The 23556-nt window shown below is 33.1% G+C and overlaps 1 protein-coding gene across 2 annotated transcripts in view; it reads right to left on the bottom strand.

Annotated features, from left to right (window-relative positions):
* Positions 1-23556, bottom strand: part of LOC130654328 (uncharacterized) — a 37313-nt gene that overhangs the window by 3638 nt on the left and 10119 nt on the right. For both annotated transcript variants that reach the window (XM_057456884.1, XM_057456883.1), the window contains exons 13-49: positions 22163-22375; positions 21267-22062; positions 20797-20956; positions 20606-20708; positions 19614-19709; positions 19141-19213; positions 18859-18936; positions 18087-18241; positions 17895-17952; positions 17594-17809; positions 17204-17448; positions 16567-16658; positions 16281-16330; positions 15695-15825; positions 14688-14765; positions 14421-14567; positions 13210-13264; positions 13010-13116; positions 6791-6910; positions 6407-6506; positions 6234-6317; positions 5547-5624; positions 5238-5451; positions 5078-5145; positions 4463-4517; positions 4277-4382; positions 3772-3856; positions 3560-3691; positions 2768-2886; positions 2130-2225; positions 1849-1975; positions 1671-1765; positions 1463-1582; positions 1067-1187; positions 846-947; positions 422-580; positions 189-323 (exon numbers count right to left, since the gene is read on the bottom strand). In XM_057456884.1, the coding sequence (XP_057312867.1) occupies positions 189-323; positions 422-580; positions 846-947; positions 1067-1187; positions 1463-1582; positions 1671-1765; positions 1849-1975; positions 2130-2225; positions 2768-2886; positions 3560-3691; positions 3772-3856; positions 4277-4382; positions 4463-4517; positions 5078-5145; positions 5238-5451; positions 5547-5624; positions 6234-6317; positions 6407-6506; positions 6791-6910; positions 13010-13116; positions 13210-13264; positions 14421-14567; positions 14688-14765; positions 15695-15825; positions 16281-16330; positions 16567-16658; positions 17204-17448; positions 17594-17809; positions 17895-17952; positions 18087-18241; positions 18859-18936; positions 19141-19213; positions 19614-19709; positions 20606-20708; positions 20797-20956; positions 21267-22062; positions 22163-22375 (4969 nt within the window). The remainder of the gene's footprint in view (positions 1-188; positions 324-421; positions 581-845; positions 948-1066; positions 1188-1462; positions 1583-1670; positions 1766-1848; positions 1976-2129; positions 2226-2767; positions 2887-3559; positions 3692-3771; positions 3857-4276; positions 4383-4462; positions 4518-5077; positions 5146-5237; positions 5452-5546; positions 5625-6233; positions 6318-6406; positions 6507-6790; positions 6911-13009; positions 13117-13209; positions 13265-14420; positions 14568-14687; positions 14766-15694; positions 15826-16280; positions 16331-16566; positions 16659-17203; positions 17449-17593; positions 17810-17894; positions 17953-18086; positions 18242-18858; positions 18937-19140; positions 19214-19613; positions 19710-20605; positions 20709-20796; positions 20957-21266; positions 22063-22162; positions 22376-23556) is intronic.

Here is a 23556-nt window from a genome sequence, read left to right as displayed (position 1 = left end):
TTTGAGATTTAGGTTACAAAAAAATCACACTGTACAAAGGGAAGCTGACAGTCCAAATTAAATACGGATTTTTAACAGAACGTATTGAAAACATTGCCATTACGACTAGATCGAGGATTAAGCCTGCACATAAACTCTACTATTAGGCCACCACTCTGACCCAATAGCAACACTAAGACTGCTCTTACCATGTACGAAGCTACTTTCTTACTGGCATCCTTCATAACTTTTAATAACATATATGTTACAGAACATAGTTTAAAGAGAGCAAGGCTTTTGACAGCAACAGTGAAGAACAAAATCGCCTTTGTGTGGTAAATAAACTAAAATAAAAATAAGAACCACGTTAAATACATTTTGAATGTTTTGTTGAAATATGACCTGAAATGAATTTTAAATAAACGAATGTTAAAAGCAATACCTGTTTGAATAAAACGAGATTTAATATGTTGACATATATGTCATGACTTTCGTGGTCATCAAACTCCATTAAATCTAGAATGTCCTGCAAATAATATCCGCAGACAAATTCCAAAATGCTGGATAAGCTAACGATGGTACCACAGATAAGTAACACAGTCTAAAACAAAATGGTAGTATCGCGGGTAAATTTGCAGGTAAGCGAAATACAAAAAGGTTAGTAAGGCGAGTAAGCGAAAGACAAAATGGCAGCAATGCGGGTAAATTTGCAGGTAAGCGACAAAATGGTAGTAATGCGGGTAAATTTGCAGGTAAGCGACAAAATGGTAGTAATGCGGGTAAATTTGCAGGTAAGCGACAGAATGGTAGTAACGTGAGTAATTTTGCAAATAAGCAGAAACAGGTTAAAGTAGAGAGAGACTTACGTTTAAAATGGTTGTCAAACGTAACAACCCACTCCAAGATGTTTCCAATGATTTGTGATAAATGTCAAAGATCATAATCCAAAGAAGTAGACCAAGCAAAGCCTTTAACGAAAACAAAAATCATTTATCACGCGCATTCCAATCTTAAAAGTTAGATTGTTATAACTGTGGTTTCTTACACTAATATCTTCATCAGATACTGAAATCTAATAGATACATACTTGACATATGATGACACAAGTCTTTTCTGTAGTATTCGTAAAATTAGCGTAGACTGTTTGAACATCTTCGGTGTTAATTAATATTCCAGTGGGCTGTTGTTTAAATGAGATTTTGACCGAACTAATGTAAAAAATTAATTTTTGTAATTGAAAATTCGAGATACAGTTGAAGTTTTGAACGTGGACTATACTTTGAATCGTCTGTAAAAGAAGGGGAAATTAACTCACGAACTTAAGTAGATATTTAGAAATGATATTTTACTTTATACTTCGTTGTGTACTTGGATAATTAACACAAAGAGAACGCTTTCTTTTTTTTTTTTACTTCTTCCAAATCTTTTCTCGGCATTCAGAAAACATCGAGAAGAATAAACAAGTGTTTTCAATGTGACGTACCTATACATCGGGTTGCCATTAAAAATACTCATCACGTTTGTTTTGAATGTAACCAGATCAACTTCTTTACTAAAATAATCTTCTATCTTCATTTTCTGTAGCATCGCCACAATAGCACTTCTAAATATCACAAAAATATCACCGGTCGAGAATTATAATTATTAATATATAAAAAAAATTATATGATATGTGGTAAAAATACACTTACTTATTACCAACGATTGGTGTAGATTCTATGACGCCATCGATTCTTCTATCCATCAGTACAACTCCAATTGTTCTCAAGGCAAATGTATGTTGTCTCTACAGACAGATACTCACATAAATTAGTACTCAAATTGACCAAATGGAGTAACAGGCAGGCATTCTTGCAAAACACAACTTACCTTGATATTATCAAATGACCAATGCCAGTTCTCATAAGAAATAAAATTAGGCAATATTGCTTCGCTCCAGGACCAAAATTCTTTTCTTGTTATAACATTGGTCAAGGTATCTACCAGTAATTTATTTCTAAAAATTATATTAAAGTTAATAAGAATTATTATTATAAATTCTTATTTATAATTAATAACCTAAAATAACCCAGCCTAAGGTCTATGGTAATCTGAAAGGGACACGAACAAGAACCTAATAATCAAATCCATAATAAACATAAAAAAATTACCGCACAAATGTTCTCGCTTCTGCAACGTCGTGTATTTTCTCTTGTGAGATGATCACACCACACATTACCAACAAGCCAACACCCAGAATGACTCTCCTGGAATACAGAATTTGATTTTTTTAGCCTAAATACATTATTTTCCCCGTATCATGCCTACAATCTTACACGATCTTGTAAGGTTTAAGTAACTGAATCATCTCTACAAATATTCTATATCAAACCAAATGGTTATACATTTATTCTAGAACTTCTATATTTCAGCTGAGACTGGATGTGTTTCTTTTATTTACATTTTCAGACTCAATGTTCTTATTTGTGTTCTTGATAAAAATGAATACATGGTAAAATTTATGGACATTGATGAAGATTTTATAGCATTCCGAAGAAATATTAGGTTTTGAAGTTTATCTCATTGAAATCTTAATGAAAACGAAAAGGAAAGACAAACTGTATTGTAGTAATCGTTAATCTATGAAGGAATTCAGGCTCTTAATGTGTTCTTAATTATCTTAATACGTTCTTAATATTAAGTAAAATCTTAGCTTTAATGTTCTTATAAACTAGGTTCTTATAAAATAAACACAAAAAACGAGTTTCTACGAAAGATGCAACGTATTCTAAAGCACTAAGGAACTTACTTCACAACCTTCTTCAATTTCAGTTTCTTTCCCAACTTATTTTTCTTCTTCTTCAGTTCAGATGTTGGTATTGGTTGTGCATAACGAATAAATCTTGCTCTGTGTCGTACAGCCAACGCCTGTAATGTATCCAATAGATCAACACTTAATCACACATTGCACCGCTCCGAAAATGTGACAACAGAAGGTATATTACATGATCGTTAATAAACAAAGAGTTTGAAACAAGCTCAAATCAAAATTTAAAGAACACCACTACTAGGAAAAATGTAACACAAAATTTAAACTCTTATTAGCACTTTTTTTCCTCCTCTAAAAAGAAGACGGGCAGAACAATAATAATAAGGCTTTCCTGTCATTCAATATATATTTCCGTTTGTTTTTTAATATGGGCAGCCTATCAAGTCGGCACCCGGGTGTTTTATTCTATTTCGTTTAAAACTTAAATATACGAACGTCTGAGACCGTACATCACAAACAAGAAATAAATTGCCCACGTGACACAAAATTCTGCCGATGTGACGCTAATTTTGGGCAGACATAAAATAAATTGATTTAAAAAACTATAACAATAACTAAAATAAAAACAAAAATAACAACAACAACAACAATAATAACAACAACAATAACAACAACAACAACAAATAAAAACAATAATAAAAACAACAAAAATAACAACAGCAACAACAAAAATAACAACAACAATAACAACCAAAAACAACAACAACGAAAACAATAACAGCAGCAAGACTAAACGAGAATTTGGTATTGTTGCGTTCCTTTTGCCGTTACCTTTACACTGTCATCAGATTTCGCCATGTCAAATTTGTTGTTCTTCAAACATGTCGAATTGATGTTAAACAAATATTCATAGTTTGTTCCCCAACATTTACAAACTTGAGACAGGCAACACTGAACTAAGGCCTAAACATAAATATAAGAATATACCACATGTAGAATTTATCCTACACCATTCCACACCTCACATCTTCCTACAAACGTACCACAACAGGACTGACAACAAAAATATCAAATGATATTGCCATGCACACCAACTGCATCCAGGTGGTTACTAAATCTGTTGGTAAACTAAAGTAACAAAACAAACGTAACAAAATGTGAAAACCCACTCATTTTGAGGCTCTCTGAAGAGTAAAAAAAGTGCCTTATCGGATGAAAATGTCGGACAAATGATGAGAATTTTTTAAGGGGAAAACTTTGTTCAGGGAAAATTTTGTCCGACAAATCATGTGTTATAATATACATTTAATAGCTACATTCCACAGTTGTTTTAAGTGTCTTTTTGACTCAAAAAAAAAAAAAAATTTAAAAAATGAGCAAAAGCGACAAAAAAATGCTCAAAGTGACATTTTGTATGATGAAAATTTTGTCCAACAATTTTTATATCTGATCAGGTTTGAAGTTGTAAGAAATATCGCAAAATTTAAAAATAAATTATACTAAGATTTTAAAAATAAAAAAATAAAATAAAAAAAGAAAAATACTCACCTAAGCGACCTCCACCAAATGTATAACATTCCAAGTATTATGATAAGAAAGGTGGCAATGGAAGCTACTGTCCGAACGTGATAGGGTAAGTCAAATGTCCACGCAACTAAAAGTAAAGTTAATTTATGCAATCATATCATCCGCATTGTTGTCCGTCACAGTGTAACAAAAACGTGCTTGGCATACCTGCAAAATTTGTTTTCTCGGATTCTGATGTAACAGCAAGATTATACAAACTAATCTAAAGACAATGCTTGTTCGTAATTACTCTTGAGTTCACTGAAACATTAAGATTCAATTAAATACCAACACAAAGGCCCTCAGTGCCATACATCAATACAAAAGTCCTGAGCGCCATGCATTAACACAAACGCCTTGAGCGCAATGCATCAATATGAACGCCCTGGGCGCTGTGCATCAATACAAAACGCTGTGAACGCTATGCATCAATACAAACGCCCTAAGCGCAATGCATCAATATGAACGCCCTGAGCGCTATGCATCAATACGAACGCTCTGAACGCAATGCGTCAATATGAACGCTCTGAGCGCTGTGAATCAATACGAACGCCCTGAGCACTATGCATCAATGCTGATGTACTGAGCGCCAAAAACTAAGTAGTAGGTCAAATCTGAGCAATTTATTAAGCACTTTATTCGTCTGGAAAGAGTCAATTAAAAAATTAAAATAAGTAGTAGGAAAATTGTGATATGTATGATATGCATTACTTTTTACAGTCCTTGCAAACTACCTATAACATTGAAATATAATCACAAATTGTGTAAAGAATTGGTACTCACTTGCTCTTGAAGAACAGTATTGTAATACATTGCTCCCAGTTGCTTTGTCTCCAAACCAGAGTTGATTCCTTAAGAAGAAGAAAATAATAAGTAAAGTTAGTAAAAATTATAACGCAGCTAGCTGCTTAAAAAAGGGGTGTAAAATTTTTAAACTACTTACCTGCATCGACATCATAAGAATCCATCACTTTGTTACTCCTTTTTATCCCCCTCCTCCTATGTTGCTTAGATTTTCGCGATTTATTGACCAGTAAACTGTTTCGAAAGAAACATGACAACACAAGTAGAAGCGGGAGTTGCGTGCACACAATGAAAAACGCAACAAGAATGACCTGGCTGGATTTGATGTGCAGAATACTGAGCAGTTCATCATTCTAAAAATAAAATACATGTCATGATCTGAAAGGTTTTAATTAAAACTAAATCAGTAAACATATACACCAAAGCAGCGAGTCGTAAAGGTTTCTACCTGCTTAATGATGTCATGAAACAGAACAATGGCTGTCACGAAATATAACACGATTGATGACATTACACATGATAACCTCTAAAAAGAAAAACATTTATAATTAAAAACAAAAAGTTTCAATGCGGCAAATTATCGGATAAGTTAGCCCAGAATATTATTTATCTCTCTAAAGTTCATCTCGCTGAGATTTTTCACATCGATATTAAATCACTCTAGTTATATTCGCTCATGCGTTTTTATTCCGCAATATAAATTATCCCGTTTTCTTTGTGGAGTTGTAAATGTTGTTGTCCTACGTTGTCCAATGTGGTCCTATGTTACAAACACACAAGAATTTTTTATGATGCATTATATCCAGTGAATCAATAACTCATTATCGCCAGGCGGCCGACAGTTTCCAGTAAAATTTAATTAAGGGACATCAGAGGTTTTTTTTTAGCAAAAATGTCATTCGTCGGAGCTTTTCGTTACTAACGAAGTAAAGTTACCACGAGATGTTGCGGAATGCGAGTTTAAACCTTTTGCTCAGTTTACTGGATGCGACCACCTGCTAACCTCACATGACATCATAAAAATTGTCAGTCGTTAGTACAGAGGGCGGCACGATAAACACATTAAAACAGACACCACATCGTGAAATTTCAGAGAGAAATAGCAGGTAAAGAGAAGTTTGCAATCAATAATTACCTCAAAAGTAGAGAAACTTGACTTAGTTGGACCAACTGTGATTGATAGCCACATGTGATAATCCAAAAACTTCTCCAAAACATTCTGAAAAAGAAAAAAATGTTTACTATATCTACCAGCAAAACAGTACATGTAAGCAAATATATCAAAGTCGATGGCAGTGAAGTGTATACCTGGATAATTGAATGGCACGACTTTTCTGTAGCAACAAGTCGACAGCTAAGCTGACGAACTCCTCTCGATAACGAAAACCAGTTATGAAATGGAAAGTAACTAGAAGAAAAAAAACTTTTAATAAGTAAAAAAAACATTAATAAAGGTTTCTATCAAGCGCTGATTTTTTGTCACAACATATCGGAATGGGGCCAACAATGCCATTCCATTTCCTAATGAATATGACTTAAACCATTCTGAATTTATTTGAATTCGAAGACAGCGTTTTTGTTCCGTTTAAGCCGTACACAGCACCATCCAAAAGAGAATTAATAAATTTTACTAAACATCAAACTTCTCCTCTTCCCAACGCCTTGAATGATAGTGTTATACGATGAACTTACGAAATTTCCCCGGTCGACATATCCTTGACAATAATTTGCTTGATGTACCAGTCCGGAGAGGTACCTTGATTATTAAGCCAGATGTTTAAATAAGTCAACTTTCCAAGGTGTTGAGGACAACTAAAAAATACGTATTATTACAGCTTTTTTAAAAGGAAAAGAAATCTGAAAATGTGGGATCAATAGAAACAGAACGGGTCAGCAGTAGGTAAAAATATCGCAGCTTAATCAAGAGTACCGAATAAAATAAAAATCTCCATTGTCGAGTACTGATTGCTAGTATAGTAGTCGAAGTATGGCAAAAGATAGGGAAACAAAATGGACACGATTTTCAATAAATCTAATCTCATTAATGAGTTGCTTAGAGAATGATCGAGTAGATACTGTACTGAATGAACTGGATAAATTAGAAATAAGAAATTAAATACAATAGACTCTCGATAAAACGAACCCCCAAAGGGAATGGAAAAAAAGTTCGTTATATCGAAGGTTCGTTATATCGAGAGATACGAAAAAATGAAATTTTCGCTTAAATTTTTGTCTTGGAACTTGGATGAAAAACACTTTTTATTTATATTTACTTTAAACCGTCAAATATATGTAGAATTAACTAAGGTTGAATCACACGAAATTTAAATAAAATATGTTATGCATTTATCCAGCCAACCTTTGGAAGCTTTAAAATCAGGAAGGTCCAGGCTTTTGCTTCCTTGATAATAATTCCGTTGACAGGAATATTTTGTGAACGCGCGTTTTTAAACATAGACAAACAGCTTTATCAAGGTCGTTTTTGGTACTCTTTTTTATTTTTTTTTTCGACTGGAGTTGATTTGACCTGATTAAATGCCGGCTAAAATGCAGCCAACATTTCATTCAACATTTTGGTTCGAATGTTGGATGATGTTGAATAAAAATTTGTTTAAATTTCGAAAGTTAAAAAATTTGATATTTGTATTTGAGTTAGTTCATCCAACACGTTTCATCCAACATGACGTGTTCATTCATTTGATTTTTCACCATGGCGGACCCTGCAGCTATTTGATTTTAAACGAGTTATTGGATTCCAGTGATGAAAAACAACCGACCAGGGGAAAACACGAAACTGACTGAAAAGTAAAAAGAAAGAGAATATTTTACAAATATTATCCAAGAACTGATGATAGAAGACAGACAAAATTTTCGGAAATGTTCCGGATGGATGTGGAAGATTTCGAATTTGTACTGAGCAAAATTTTTGACCTTATCTCGCGAAAGGAAATAGTTGGTGGGACTAGACCGATTGAAGCAGACAAACGACTGGCCTTAACCCTCCGTTATTTGGCCAATGGAGAGTCATTTAAATCACTAAGCTTTCAGTACTGCATTTCAATGAATGCAGTGTCTTACATTGTAAAAGGTTGCTGTAAGGCGGTGGTTGAACGTCTGACAGCTGATTTTATCAAAATCCCCGCAACAAAAGCACAATGGCTTAAGGTTGCGGAAAATTTGAAGAACGCTGGAATTTCCCACACGCTCTTGATGCGATCGACGGCAAACTTTTCATCTAACATTTTCAGCTTCATCCAACACAATTTTCATACATTTTCATGTTGGATGTATTTGAGTCAAATTTCATCAAACATTTTACGATTTCCCAAGTATATTACGTAATATTCGAATTCTCAAACATATTTTCGAACGTTTTTTTCAATGGAATGCTTGTAAATAAATATATCGAGAGTGCGTGAAAAATCATTTGTAAATAGCGAGAAGAAGCAGAAAAAGTCAGGATGGCAGCTATGGCCAGTGATTCTGAAGACGATATCTACCAACCAGGTGAAACATTTGAAAAACAAAAAAAGGAAAAGGATGCTTAAAAAACTGAATTGACCGAAAACAAGGCTAATAAAGAAAAAAAGAAAAAGACTCCAAAACAAAGGCACCAAAAGATTGGATATAACCCTACTGATTGATATGTTAGAAGGAAGTCCATGTTGATGGGACCTACAACACCCTGATTATCAAAAACAAGGCATAGAAGAAATAGCATACTCGGAAATCGCGACAGCTTTGGAAACGACAACTGCTTCAATAAAAACAAAGATAAACGTTTCCTGAAATCCTTGTCTGTCTTCTATCATCAGTTCTTGTATATTATTTGTAAAATATCTTCTTTCTTTTCGTCTTTTCGGCCAGCTTCGTGTTTTTCCCCTGGTCGGTGTTTCATCATCGGAATCCAATAACTTGTTTAAAATCATGATAGCTGCAAGGTCCTCCATGTACTCTAGAAGCCTGGGGGGGGGGGGTTGAGTATGCACTTCAATGTACACTAGGTCTGACTTCAAATCCTGAAAGTACATGATGGAAAGGTCAAAACTTACTTTCCCATTTTGGTTCATGGTCGTTTGGCGGGAAAGATGGCGGAAGGGCTCAAAAAATGCATAAGGGCGTAATTTTCCAAATATGGTCATGTTATATATCAATCGATCACAAATTTAATACTGATCAATAATCACATTAGAACTTGGGTCTGAAAATGTACCTTTCAAAAGTTAGAAGCATTTAAGTGAAGTTCGGTATCTTATCTTTTCAAAAAATATATTGTCTTTTCAAAAAAATGTTGTGTATATTTTCTTGTTTACTACATGTTGCATTTTAATTGAAGATCATTGCTAATTTTGCAGGTTTGTATTGTTTTATATTGAGTATAGAAATCATACCTAAAGTGTGGACAAAAAGTAAATAAATTACATGTGAATACTATCATGCGAATGAATTGTAAGTTTTGTCTCGTGATATTTTATAGCTCTTGTTCATCGTGCATGATATAAAAATTTCTCTTTTTATGTATTTAGAACTAAAAATATGCAATGACTAGTGTTGAATCGCCCACAAAGCTACATGCACCGTCTTGTACAAAAGAAGATAGTAAAAAGAGTACAAAAGACCTTACCAAGTGTATTATTTGTCAGAAAAAACAAGATAATAAGGGAAACAAGAAACTTACAAGTACAGAGAATGGAAGAAATGCTATATTTAACTGTTCAAAAAGTTTGAATGATGATTTATTGAAGGGGATACCATTGAGTTAATACGATGATATCAACTACCATGTCAATACTTGCTATCCCCGGTATGTACGTTCTAAAGAGAGATTTGAAAGTAGGAATGAAACAGCAACAAGCACAGAAGATCTTGAAGTTAAACCAAAACGAAAAAAATCAAATGTTAATGTCATTTAATGCATTGGAAAATTACATAATGAATATAGCCACTGGAGCAAAGTTAAATGATAAATCTGCTGAATTTTACTTGAAAAGTATCACTTTGGGACAGGAGTCTTACAAAAAATTCAAGATTGAAAGACTTGAAGAAAAAAGCAAGAAGTTGTTTGATACAATACCAATGACTCGATCTTCAACAAAAGCAAAACGTTTGCATACATTCGATGTCAAAAAAGAAACTATATCTTTTCTTCGAATAATGGATTATGCACGTCTTAGACAATACAATGTCGAAAATCTTCTGTCATATGAAGTATCAAGTACTTCGTTTTACCTGACTAAAGATGGAAACCTAAGGAAGTCCCCTAAATCAGAGCTCGCGCAAGAAATGAAAAAGCTTTTGAAGGAAGATTGCCCAGCAAATGTTCCAAATAATGTGGAAATGAAATCAATGATTGCTATCGATTTTATGGGTTATGCTCGTAAATTACCTACCAAAAAAATGAAATTGAAGACATACGAAGATTTTGCAAAGGCATTATGGAAGATATTTGTCAACCTATCGAAAAACTGTGAAAGGATAGACATAATATTCGATCTGTACCTTCAACAAAGTATCAAACAAGATGAACGTAATAGGAGAATGAAAGCTGATCCAATCGAAGTCAAAATTACACACTTCAAGCAGCAATTACCTGTTGAAATGGATAGGTTTTGGTCATCCTCAGAAAACAAAATGGGTCTCCAGCAAATGTTCATCAATTGGATGATTGAGTGTTGTCGATCAGAAATTCCTGTTTTCCTTGGTGGTGCAAACACCGATGATATAACATCTTGTTTGAAGCTTTGCAATGGGGAGAGATCTGTTGTTCCATCACTCAGCAATGATCACGAAGAAGCTGATGATCGCATCATGTACCATGTTAGCCAGTCAATCTCAGAAGAAAGATTTGAGAAAGTTATAGTTGCTTCTCCAGATACTGATGTTTTTGTATGTTCTGTTTACCATTTTAAGCGTTGGATTTTCAATGGTTTGAATGAGTTGTGGGTAGTCAGCGGTAGGAGCGGTACAACAGTTGCATTTCCTGTTCATGACCTGGCAGAGAGGATTGCTCCTGAAGTTATACATATCTTACCAGCTGTGCATGCATTAACAGGTTGAACCATAATTTGAGAATATTGAGTACATTTGTTAATGTAGTAACTGTAGACCTGCAATGTAAACATGTATTCAAAATTTAACTGTTCATTCACTTTAAACATGCAATTCATGAAATCTTTTTTTATAGGATGCGACACAACAAGCAAAATTGGAACAAAAACAGCAGCATTAAAAGTTGCGTCTGGAAGTTGTTTTGGTGAACTATCTTTCTTTGGTGTATCTACTTTGAATGAAGAATTAGTCGACTTAGCACAACATTTTATGGTACATTGTATTTCAAAAGATAAGGACATTACAACATTTGATCAGTTACGAAACAAGATCTATTATAAAAAATCGCAACTGTTAGATTTAGAGAAGCTTCCTCCCACATCGTCGAGTGCAATATTACATATTAAACGTGCCTATCTTCAAACGTATGTATGGTTACATGCCCCATTTGTGAGAAGTATTGACATAGATCCAACACATTACGGCTACGTATTGGATGAAGAAGGTGATTGCCTGAAGCCAAAAATAACTGAAGATGACGTTTTGCCTGATGATTTACCACAGCCTTGCAACTGTCTGAAATGTGCTCGAGCTAATGTCTGTATATGTCGAATAAATAACATTAACTGTTGTCAATATTGTAACTGCAAACGCGAAGAGTGTCAAAACCCATTCGGATGAAATTAGTAAATCTCTATATCATCAACGAACAAAGGCGCATGATATTTTTGTTATAATAGTTTTTTATATATATAGTGTCGTTTTACTCTTATCGTTTGATCAAGATTTTTTATCAAGAGCCTGAATAAAATAATTTACAATACTCCAAATTATGATCAGTATTGAAATTTTTAGTTTAGTATGCTTCACTTAAATGCTTCTAACTTTTGAACGGTACATTTTCAGACCCAAGTTCTAATGTGATTATTGATCAGTATTAAATTTGTGATCGATTGATATATAACCAAAATGGGAAAGTAAGTAGTTTTTTCTGAACTTTCCATCATGTACTTTCAGGATTTGAAGTCAGACCTAGTGTACATTGAAGTGCATACTCCCCCCCCCCCGGCTCCTAGAGTAATGGCGAAAAGTCAAATGAATGAACACATCATGCTGGAGGGGACGTGTTGGATGAAGCAACTCAAATACAAATTTAGAATTTTTCAACTTTCGAAATTCGAATAAATTTTTCATCATCCAAGATTCGAACAAAAATGTTGGATGAAATGTTAGATGTATTTGAGCCGGCCTTTAGTGTTAAGATTTGAACGTCGAGTGTTATGGTTTGAATCACTCAATTTGGATGACATTGCATTGCGTTTTCTTTTTTCTGTTCTACGTGGTGTAAAAATAGTGAAAACATTGCGTGTATTTTGGTTTTGTTTGTCATAATTTGTACAGTTGATACTTTGAGTTCGTCATATAGAGGTTTTATTGGTTCAGGAGACGGAAAATTTGATTCGCTAAATCGAGGGTTCGTTATATAGAGGGAATTTATAAGAGTTTCTTAAAGCAGAATCCAAGGGGAACGAACTTTGGTTCGTCAGGTGTTCATTATATCGGGGGATTGTTATATCGAGGGTCTGAGAAGGATAATTATAGTGTGTTCATCAAGTTACTCTATTATTCCGTCAAGCTAGAAGCGGCGCATCGGTAGCGTGTTTTCCTTGTAATCAAAAAGTCTTTAGTTTAAACCCCCACTCCAGTGTATCTGTGAATGTGGAATGACATGTCCAAGGGCGTTACACTTACTTGACTCAATTATTTAATATTATTGTAATAAGTATTCTTTTAAAATAGTTAAGCTACTTTCTGATAAACCCCCCGTAAGAATCAGTACTAACAGTTTGTTCTCATAGTCACCTGATTAGAATCATATCAGTTGCACCTCTCTGAAACAAGTCAACATTGTTATTTGTCAGTTCAAGTTTTTCTGAATGTCCTTTTGTTCCGTGCATCACCGCACAAACCTGGAAAAGAAAGGTTTGTTTCATTGTATACACTTGATACACTATATAAATAATAAAACTTTATTTCACTATTTCCAACAGTGTTCAACTTACACGAGCACTTGTACCAGCACCAGACATAAAGCCTGTTTCAATTAATATGTTGTATCTAAAAAAAATAATGTCATTCTAATTTTCGTAAACACTCGACTAATCCCTCTTTCTAATATCTACCACCCTGAAAATAATTTCGGACAAATGAGCTCCCACCTTCGAATAGATGGATGAGGTAAGTTCATTGAGTTGCGTAAAACACTTCCTTTAGAGGAAAAAGCACATTTCATGGTAATGCTCACATGTTTTTTATGCCAGTAATTATCCTATCTATTGACCGACACATGGAGAAAGAAATAAAGTCCTCTATTTCTATCTCCATGCAGACAATATACTTCTTGTAAATTTCCCCTTCAATATATTAAACAATTTCAACGCCTTATTGTTTTGCTGTTTCGTGGTACACATTTTTTTTTATAAGCAACCCCACTTTTTGGTTCAGGGCTAGGGTTGCTATAGAATTTTAAAAATTCAGGGCTTAAGTTGCTTAGTAGATTGCTAAGAAAAAATGGACCTGGAAAAAGAAAGGAAGCACGCGATCACGCAAACACTGCATCACTCCCTTAATTTTTGATAAATTGTCTGGCCTTTTTCATTTTAAAAGTTGCATGTGTGTGTGTTCTTATTTTGTCCTTTTTGTTTACATTATGTTGTTTGAACTCTAACATTCTTGATTCTTGTTTGCTTGCTGTGTATGGTTTTCCTATCAAAAGTTTATTTTAGAAAATATACTGTAACCTTGTCAAGCTTTTGAAACATTCTTAGTGTTTTTCAATCCCAAAAAAGGAAAATGAAGTAGTTTTTAATAATAAAGCATCTACGATCTTATGTTTTTCATTGTATTTACCATAGCTTTACTGTACTCCAAACTGGTAGTTGTTGAAGAAAAAAAATACATATGCAAGGCAAAATGCATGCCAACTTTACTGTCTCAGTATAAAATATTTTGCTGGGGAAAAAATTTGCAGTTGCTTAGTTTTTTGGCAGTTTTCAGGGCTGAGTGCTTAGCAACCGAGTTGCTTGTAAAAGAATGTGTATTAAAAATTGAATTATATGTTAGTCAATTTTTTTAGTCTTTCTTCTAATAAGCCCTCATCTTTAAATCATTTTTGACAAAAATAGGCTTAAAAAAGTATTTAAGATAAAGTAAATTTAAAAGATATCTGCAGAACACTTGAAGTAATAAAATAGTATTTATGATAATAATTTACTTGTAAATATCGCAAGGATGGTTTTCTGGATGCTCACTGACTGTCTCAGAGAAGGTACTTTTTACATCCCAATACCATAAGACAAGTAGAAGGTAGATGAAGAATGCAGCACATACACTGAATACTGGAACCATGCTACCAAACATTCTAGAAAAAAGATTGGGGAAACTTTTTAAAGTACTTGTCACGACGGTGCTTTAGTTCATAGATGCCTACTTGAATATTTCACAGCACAGTAAGTTTATATATTAAACTTTTATTTTATACCTATAATTGACGGATTGGACAGTCATCAAATGCGGTATAGAAGTCATGTAGCCCGAAACTAAAGCCGAACCTTGACATCTAAAACAAAATGAATACATTATTCGATTGAAGGTAATGTAGAACAGTCTGTTTTAACAGTAGATATTTCTTCTTGCATAAAATATTGCCATAACGTATTTCCTTTTGATATACGCAGAAGGTGACATTCTGAAATGCATACATAGAAGTTGACATTTTCAAATGCATACACAGAAAGTGACATTCTCAAATGCATACACAGAAGAAGGTGACATTCTCAAATGCATACACAGAAGAAAGTGACATTCTCAAATGCATACATAGAAGTTGACATTCTCAAATGCATATATAGAAGGTGACATTTCAAATGCATACACAGAAGGTGACATTCTTAAATGCATACACAGAAGAAAGTGACATTCTCGAATGCATACATAGAAGGTGATATTCTCAAATACATACACAGAAATTGACATTCTCAAATGCATACACAGAAGGTGTCATTCTCAAATGCATACACATAACTTGACATTCTCAGATTCATACACAGAAAAAGAAGACAGTCTCAAATGCATACACATAACTTGACATTCTCCGATGCATACACAGAAGAAGGTGACATTCTCAAATGCATACACATAACTTGAAATTCTCAAATGCATACACAGAAAATGACATTCTCAAAAGCAAGCACAGAAGGTGACATTTCAAATGCATACACAGAAAAAGGAGACATTCTCCAATGAATACACAGAAGAAAGTGACATTCTTAAATGCAAACGTAGAAGAAAGTGACATTCGTAAATGCATACACAGAAAGTGACATTCTCGAATGCATACACACACAAGGTGACATTTTTAAATTCAGAAGTAGATCACATTGTAATTTTCAGGATGATATCTCATTAAGGACATGCAAAATGTGACATTTTAAAACCTTTGCGCAGAAGTAAAAGGCGAAATTCTTATATTAGTTTAAAGCATTTCACCTGCATACAATTTGATTAATTGTTGACAAGGCCGTCACTTCACAACTTTTGGTCGGTTTAAAATTCGTATGACTTTCACAATGAGGAGTAACAATTGAGAGAGTGTAGTTAAACCATGGTTGTTTGACAACCTGCGTAGAAAAATTAAGAAATAATTTACAGCGGTTGAACCAACATAGAAAGAACATAGCTTCACAATTAATAGCTGTTGTCAATACGTATAATATTAGTATCAAAAGAAAATTTAAGTCACACAGTAATATGTATCGCGATTTAAAATTAAAGTTCGCGAATCGTCACTACTCCATGCCACTACACATGCTTCAAAATTATATCAAAGACAGGGTTATTATTCATTTTTAACAAAATTATTGGTCAGGGATTCCGTATTATATATTTTTCAAATCTGTCATTCCATTCAACGCAAATCAGTAATTCTTGTTATTGGTAAACTGTAAAAAACTGGACTGAAATAATATCTGAGAGGTAAACCACGATGGTTAAATAAGGAATAAAATATGCCATACTTTGCAATACAAAACGTAAATATGAAGAAAGAATTTTTTTTACATAAAAATGACCTTACCTTTCGATGAGGAGACTTTATCTCTAACGACAAAGCATATGAACCAGGATCTAAAAGAAAATTTATAAATATGCATATATAAAAATCGATTAATTATATTTGAAATTGTATAATAAATCTAAGTTATTTTGCAATTCGAAGCATTAATGGGAAGTGATGAAAATCCTCTTCCACTTTTATCCTACTGTTTAAATGCTTTGGTAATAAAAGGAACAACTAAGGAACAAATCCAAATTATGATACACATTTAAAGAAAAGCCCAGGTTTACAAAACATAAAAACTTACTTAAAGTTTTCCCAGCAAAGTATATACTGCATGACTTGCTGCTACAATGTTGTGGGTAAGATATTTTTCGAATATATGAACCATTGTAATTTCTTAAAATATTAAGAAGAACAAGATGCAGGGGCTGCATAACTATCTCGCATGTCAATGTCAATTACACATCACTGCAACAGTATATTTTTAATTTTATTAACAGGGTCATTTCACAACCTAAAATTTGATTTACAGCTGTTACACCTGCATGTGGAATTTTTAGGTCCCATACCTCTGAGAGCCTTTGGTCATTTCTCGAAATTACCGCTTAAAGTCAAATAACATCTAAAATTTTTTCTATTTCGCCTCAAGAAATCATTTTGTGTTGATTTGCCAGATTTTAAATCGTCAAATTAAATATTTTAATTCAAGGCGTAATGGCTCATTTGGCTAACGCGTCGTAACGTGAACTCAGAGGTCATGGGTTCGGACGCAGTTTTGTAAAAAAAAATTGCGTAAAAAAGCTCGCTGATGACGTTGCAATTGACCACATAGTTAGTTAGGAGGCGCAGGCGAGATGGTAAAAAATGTTGCAAAAAAATTCTTTATATAATTTAACTAGGAAAGAATAATTCCATTTGTAAATAATAAATGAGATTCATACCTTAAGGTAATATCAATGAAGAAATGTTCGTGATTTGCACATATTTCATAAAAATTGACCAGTATATGAGTAGCATCTGTGTAACTAGTAAAATTTACATCATGTCTGTTGACCTCCTTCCATCGCAACAATAATTTCACATGGTCATTCTGTACAGGTAAGTGGGCGTGATAAGTCACAGGTGTTTTAGTTTCCTTCTTATTCGAACAGTCGGATATCATTATATCTGATAAAAGAACACTCTCCTAAATTGTATTAAGAGATTACAAAGCCAATAAAAAGACAGATCATTAGAAACCTGATGTATTTTAAGTAAATCATTCGAAATAGGGAGCTACCAGTAAAATTATAGAAAATATGAAAAGATGCTAGATTATTAGATTACTATACCTTAACTGTGACATTAAAAATATTTGTGTAGGTGACTGCATACACATCGTAGCATGTTTCAATATCCTGTCGCTGTACACTATTTTCTTGTATGTTAATTTCAACAAGTCTTTCAATGTTTACATTTGTTTGTGATGTTTTCAAACCGATAGCCTTCATTTCCAATGATGTAAAGTATATATACGTTTCATCACTATAATACGCATGCGCCACTTTCTGAGAAGTAATGGTTTTAGAATTACTTATAGATTGTAACAAACATAAAAAGGAAGTACAAATGTATATTGCCATGTTAACTTACTGCTGCAAACTTTTTTTTCATGGTGACAATCTTTTGTTTTCCAATTTCATTATTGTTCCTAAAAAAAAAAAAAGTTTTTTGAGATACCGACACAACAAATATGGATAAAAACGAAACGTTCTAAAGTTACTCAACTAATGAAAACATATTTAAAAGCGCAATTGCTTCTATAGTTGAACATGACTTTCTTACTTTTTATAAAACAAAAGTATCTTTAAAAATACTTTGTACATGTCATCAACAAAATTATGATGGCCTCCATTATGTTCAAACAAACATTTATATGTTGGGTTTTCAACAATCCTTCTCGTTACACGAATCACTTTTTCCATGCATTCTTCAGGAACCTGAAAAACGAAACAATATGTTTTCATTCATTTTGACTGTTTTTAACAATTCTTAAATCTAAAAAAAAATACCGAAAAGTCCCTATAATAGCCGTGTTCTGTCTGTTTGTGCGGTAGAAAAAAGTCGTGTTTCCAAAATACGAAATATGATATATAAATGACGGACTACACCGTGGATTTTTCTACGATTTAACAACTAGTAGTATGTAACAATCCTCGATTATGTGCACAGGTGCTTCTCAGTTTTCAAGCCTCTAAAGGAAGTGGTTATTTCAGCGGGGTGCTCAGTAAATTTATTACGCCGTTCATTACAGTATGATTCGAAAACAGGTACATATTTAGAGAATAAAAGCTAGAACAAAACTATGTTGTTCATTTCTACTCTTTGATCTCCCCCCCCCCCCCCCCCCCCCTTCTAAATAAGCACATACAGTGCAGAGACTCGGATATTGAAATAAAAGGTGAAAGGGTGAGCACTTATTCAAAGATGATGTTCATTTAAGCAGGCTATTAAATCGAGGGGGGGGGGTGGCGTTTAATCAAGGATTTACAGTAACTTTTTGGGCTGTACATTTCTTTTTAACTCGCAATTTCCATTATGATGTGGTTACACTTACTTCAACGTAACTTTTCTTTACTTGCTCTAAATTCCAACTCAATAGCTTCATCCAATTTGCAAGCATTAGTACTGAAACCTTAACACAAAAATTTTTTGAAGAATTAGAATGAAGATTAAGACAAAAAATCTTACAAAAAGTTTTAGCAAGCTTAAAGAAGAACAAGTTTTTTAATAATATTGTATAAATTTTTGTATTATTACAAAATTTAGAAAAAAATTTAGCACAGAAATGATAACTAAATAAATTTGAAGTTAAATAATAAGAAATATAGTGGCATACCTTAGGTGCGAGTGTTTCAACTAAATCACATATAATTTGTTTTGTCTCTTTCGTCCTTTCTGTTGGCTTTAAACTAAAAAAATAAATGATAATCGACTCCACATATAATCTGTGTAACATTTCAACTACTTTAATTGGAGAAACTTTCGCGAGAAAAAAAATTCGCGAAATTTTTTGGATAAACTTTCCTGCAAATTTTTGCGAGAAAAACTTTCGCAAACAAGAATTTTTCAGTTAGAAAAAACTTCAAAATTCTTAGCATAATTGAAAATTATATAAATTTTCTTTTTTGAAATAGTATTTTGTGCGTTTTTGTGCGGTGAAAATGATAAAATAGCTTACTGGATAAACTTTTCGAAATTCGGAAACTTTCGCGAGATAAAGTTTAGCGAAAATGGCGAAAAATCCCGAATTCGCGAAAGTTTCTCTCGCGAAAGTTTCTCCAACTAAATATATATTCTAAAATACACTACCTGTTCAATTTCACAGTCAACATGGTCAATTCATACATTGTTTCACTTGGATTATCAAACCTTCGAATAGCTAGAATGCTTTGTGCCCTCTGAAATCTATAAAGTAAAAAGTAACTAATCTATAAAACAGGATGGGTCATAATATTTCTTTATTATTAAGCAGCACATCAAAAGTGAGTTTGGCAACATAATTGTGAGCAGAATTCAGCAATATTATACAACACATTACAAAATATATATTTAAGGCTATTTCCTCTCTTTACATAGTATACATAAACTTGTTTCACTGGTATTTCTTATTTAATGATAACTGAATATGGTTTTTAGGGTTATAAATACCCTGCACAAGAATCTGGACAATTAATTTGAGGTTAGGAAATTTCAAAACCTTATAATTTTTTACCTGAGTAAGGCAATAGTGTGAAGAGTAAAAAATTATTATAGATAAAAAGATGTCTTGAGTTAACTAAAGGTGATTTTTACAAGGTGTTAGGGAAAAGTGAATTAGATAGAAGATAGATAGTACTTTTTTTAGAGCTGTTTTTATAAAACATATCTAACAGAATAGACATTGTTTTCTTATAAGAAACATGTTTATAAGAAACCTGCATGTAAAATCTTCATAAATTAAGAAACTTTTACTACTACATTCTATGTCTATTTCTGAAATAAGAAACTTGTTTCTAACTAATTCTTATAATTAATTGAAGAAGATGTTACAATCATCACTAGAGAGAGACTTTAAAAAGAAAAATGCTTTATTTTTTATTTTAAAACCAACTAGTCCAAAGATTAAAGAAACTTTTAAAACTAGCTATTTATTTGATATAAGGAACCCATATTTTTTAGGAAAATTAAGAAACTAAATAAGAAACTTTTGGAACTAAAAACATGGAATTTCAGCCAACAACTAAGAAACTTTTAGAACTAGGCCCTTCGTCAGGTTTCTTATAAAAAAAAACACAACGTGTATAACGATTAATCAAACTTACATGTAACTGTCATCTATGGATGAATTTTTCTCAAGCATTATCATTAACTTACACAAAACCAAACGAGAACCAAGAGAGTTTTCCACAGTTACGCGAACATACACTAGCAAATACATATACACAATTATAGTCACCATAAAACAAGTTTTGCTGAAATACGAATCTTTTATCATTTTAAAAAGTGTTTTTACCTTCCCGTTTTTTGTTTAAGTATCCTTCAACATCTGATATAAACGGTAGAAAAAAATTGAATCTGTGTCGTCTTGTTGAGAGAATCATGTCATATTTTATATCGAGTTTTTGTTGTGTCAGGTTGCAAACTCGAATTTGCATCGAGTATGTGATAGGTTTCTAAAATAAAGACAGTAGGACTAAAAACACAATAAACAACATATGGAAGTACAACAGAATATATAAACAAAACAAGGTGAATGTTCTTTTTATTAAATACCTCAATAATTTGTTTTTTACACGTTTTCATTTGTTAGCCACTATCATTAGTTCAATGTTTTAAAGTTTAAAATGCACATCATATTCGCAAGCAGGTGGCATAAAATATATACTATATAAGAACTAATCAACACATATGATTGAGCAGCATTTCCACAAAAATTTTTAAAGAAAGTTTAATCTTTAAACTAGTCCTTTGCAAATTGCTTACCTCACTTTCCCATTTTTTACATTTTATAGTGAACTTTGTGGCCAACTCATGGCCATGCAACACCATAACTTCACAGCTTCCTTTCTCTGGTGATTGGTTAACTTGAAACATAAAGGAGGCACGACCAACAGCTTTCTTTTGGTTAATATAAGCAGTCTTGTATATATTCAGTTCAACAATATACTGAAAACTTGGAGTAAACACGTCGCGATGAATAACCAGAACTGTCTTGTTAACACCATGAGGTGCACTGTTTTCAATTTTAAATCGATATTTCCGGCCTTCTGTAAAATAGGCATCAACATCAGGTGAATTTATTCCTTTTTCGAATGTTCCACTTGTGCTTGGCACAGCATTAGTGTACAACTTAGAAGCACTACCAAAAGTCCATTGTTTTGAAGATACAGGTGGTGCTAATGTTGTATCGGTTCGTTTAGTTTCTTTACCAGCGATATGACATGTTTTATCCTGGATAATTTTGGTGGAGCATATATGTTCAGGAATCGTTGACGCGTTGAATTTGCATCTGCAGCAATTATTTTTTAGTGTGTTGTTAGTGGATTTTCTTCTTGCAAGTACACCAGTACCCGTCTTACCACCTAAATACTGTCGAGGCCATTTGGCTGGCATACATTTTTTGAAATATGTTGAAAATAAATTTTTTACCGCATTTATAACGTAAATAGTCCATTCAAAGCGTTCATCGCCATCACAGTTTAAGCAAACAGCTGTAAATACAGATTTAGTACTTGACGATTGATTGTGTCCTCTGCAAGAGTTGCATTCTATGTGACTCCTAAAAACGTCAGACATGTTTGGTAGAACGTAAACTAGCAGCAAAAAGCAGTAAAAAGCAGTGCAAAGTTAAGTAACATTTGATACATTGATATACATACGTTTTACTAATGCTACTTTTTAGAAGCAATACAGTATCATTGGAGGAAGCTAGCTTCTCCTTGCTTACAGTCAAAACAAAAAGAATTTTTGATCTGTACAATAGATGTTTTGCAGGAAACTTCAGTTTATTTGTGTTCAGATTAATTTTAAATCCAGGCTGAAAACATTTATTTTCTTTCTTGCCATCTTGCACGTAACAGTCCCATTTATAGCTAAACAAAAAAATAACAGCTTTAAGCATCAGTAAATCTAAATCTAGCAGATAAAAATCTCTCACTTTTTAAATCCTTTTAAAAAGTTCTCCCTTTTGTATCATGCAGTTTTTTTTAGCCCCAAAACAAACTCACCAGAACTGGAAACATTTTTATCCAATGTTGAAAAATCGCTTTTTGAGGATACTAAGCGTAAAAAGGTGAGAGATCTCAGCGTAACCAGCTTAATCTCTGGCGAAAAGATCATCTCTTTAATAATAAAAGTAATCTTGTTATGCGTTTTCAAGACAAAGGAAACCAATTTGTTATAGTGGATAAAGAGACTGATAAAGCAAAGGCTGAGGCACAGATAGCTAGAAGTTCTTTTACAAAATTAGATTATGACCCTACCGCAGAGCACATTAAAAACGTTCGAAAATGGCCAGAGAAATGGTACAGAATTGGTGAAATATCAAATGAATGGAAAGATTTTGTGATTAATGTAGACGCGAAACAAGGAAAAAATTCAACTCTTTATAAAACACGTAAAGGAGTTTAGATCTATTAGGCTGCTTTAACTGCTTTTATGTCATTCGCATTATCAATACTTGGGTACATGTTGAAGATATCAAATGATTTTTTTTTTGGTGGTTTTGGTAATGTGTTTTTTTGAACATTTATTTCCATCACCAATTGATGTTCTCGAGAAATATAGCGAGCTCTTAGTCGATTTTTGAACGAATCAAAATCCTTCTGCTGTCGTAACCAATTATATTTTACCGGGGTTGATACAACGCAGGTCGCTTTGAACAAAGTTCCTTGAGGTCATTCCAAATTGGTTAGTCCACAGAATCAATTATAATCGGATGATGTCTGGTATTATGAACCACTTCTCTCTGCTCAAACTTTTTCATTAAGGTCACTGAAAATAGCTTTGCTGCACTTAGATCCAATTTATCACGCCATAACTTATTCTCACGTTTGAGTGCCAGAGTTGGTTCTAATGATTCACATTTCCTTTGAAATAACGTGTAAGCGTAAACAGCTCTGTCAGGATATGTGGTAGTAATTTCATCAACTAACCGCTTTGCATCCTTGATGCATCTAATTAACGATTGTTTGTAAAATACGACAGTTTTTTCCATTAACTTTGAGGAGCATTTTTTTAAAATCGTGTCTCTCAAGCGAAATCCTTTCAGTAT

This window comes from Hydractinia symbiolongicarpus, chromosome 8 (genome assembly GCF_029227915.1).
Source record: "Hydractinia symbiolongicarpus strain clone_291-10 chromosome 8, HSymV2.1, whole genome shotgun sequence".
In the NCBI taxonomy this organism is placed as follows: domain Eukaryota; kingdom Metazoa; phylum Cnidaria; class Hydrozoa; order Anthoathecata; family Hydractiniidae; genus Hydractinia; species Hydractinia symbiolongicarpus.
The sequence above is the reverse complement of the archived record's forward strand: the minus strand, read 5'-3'. Positions and strand labels throughout refer to the sequence as shown.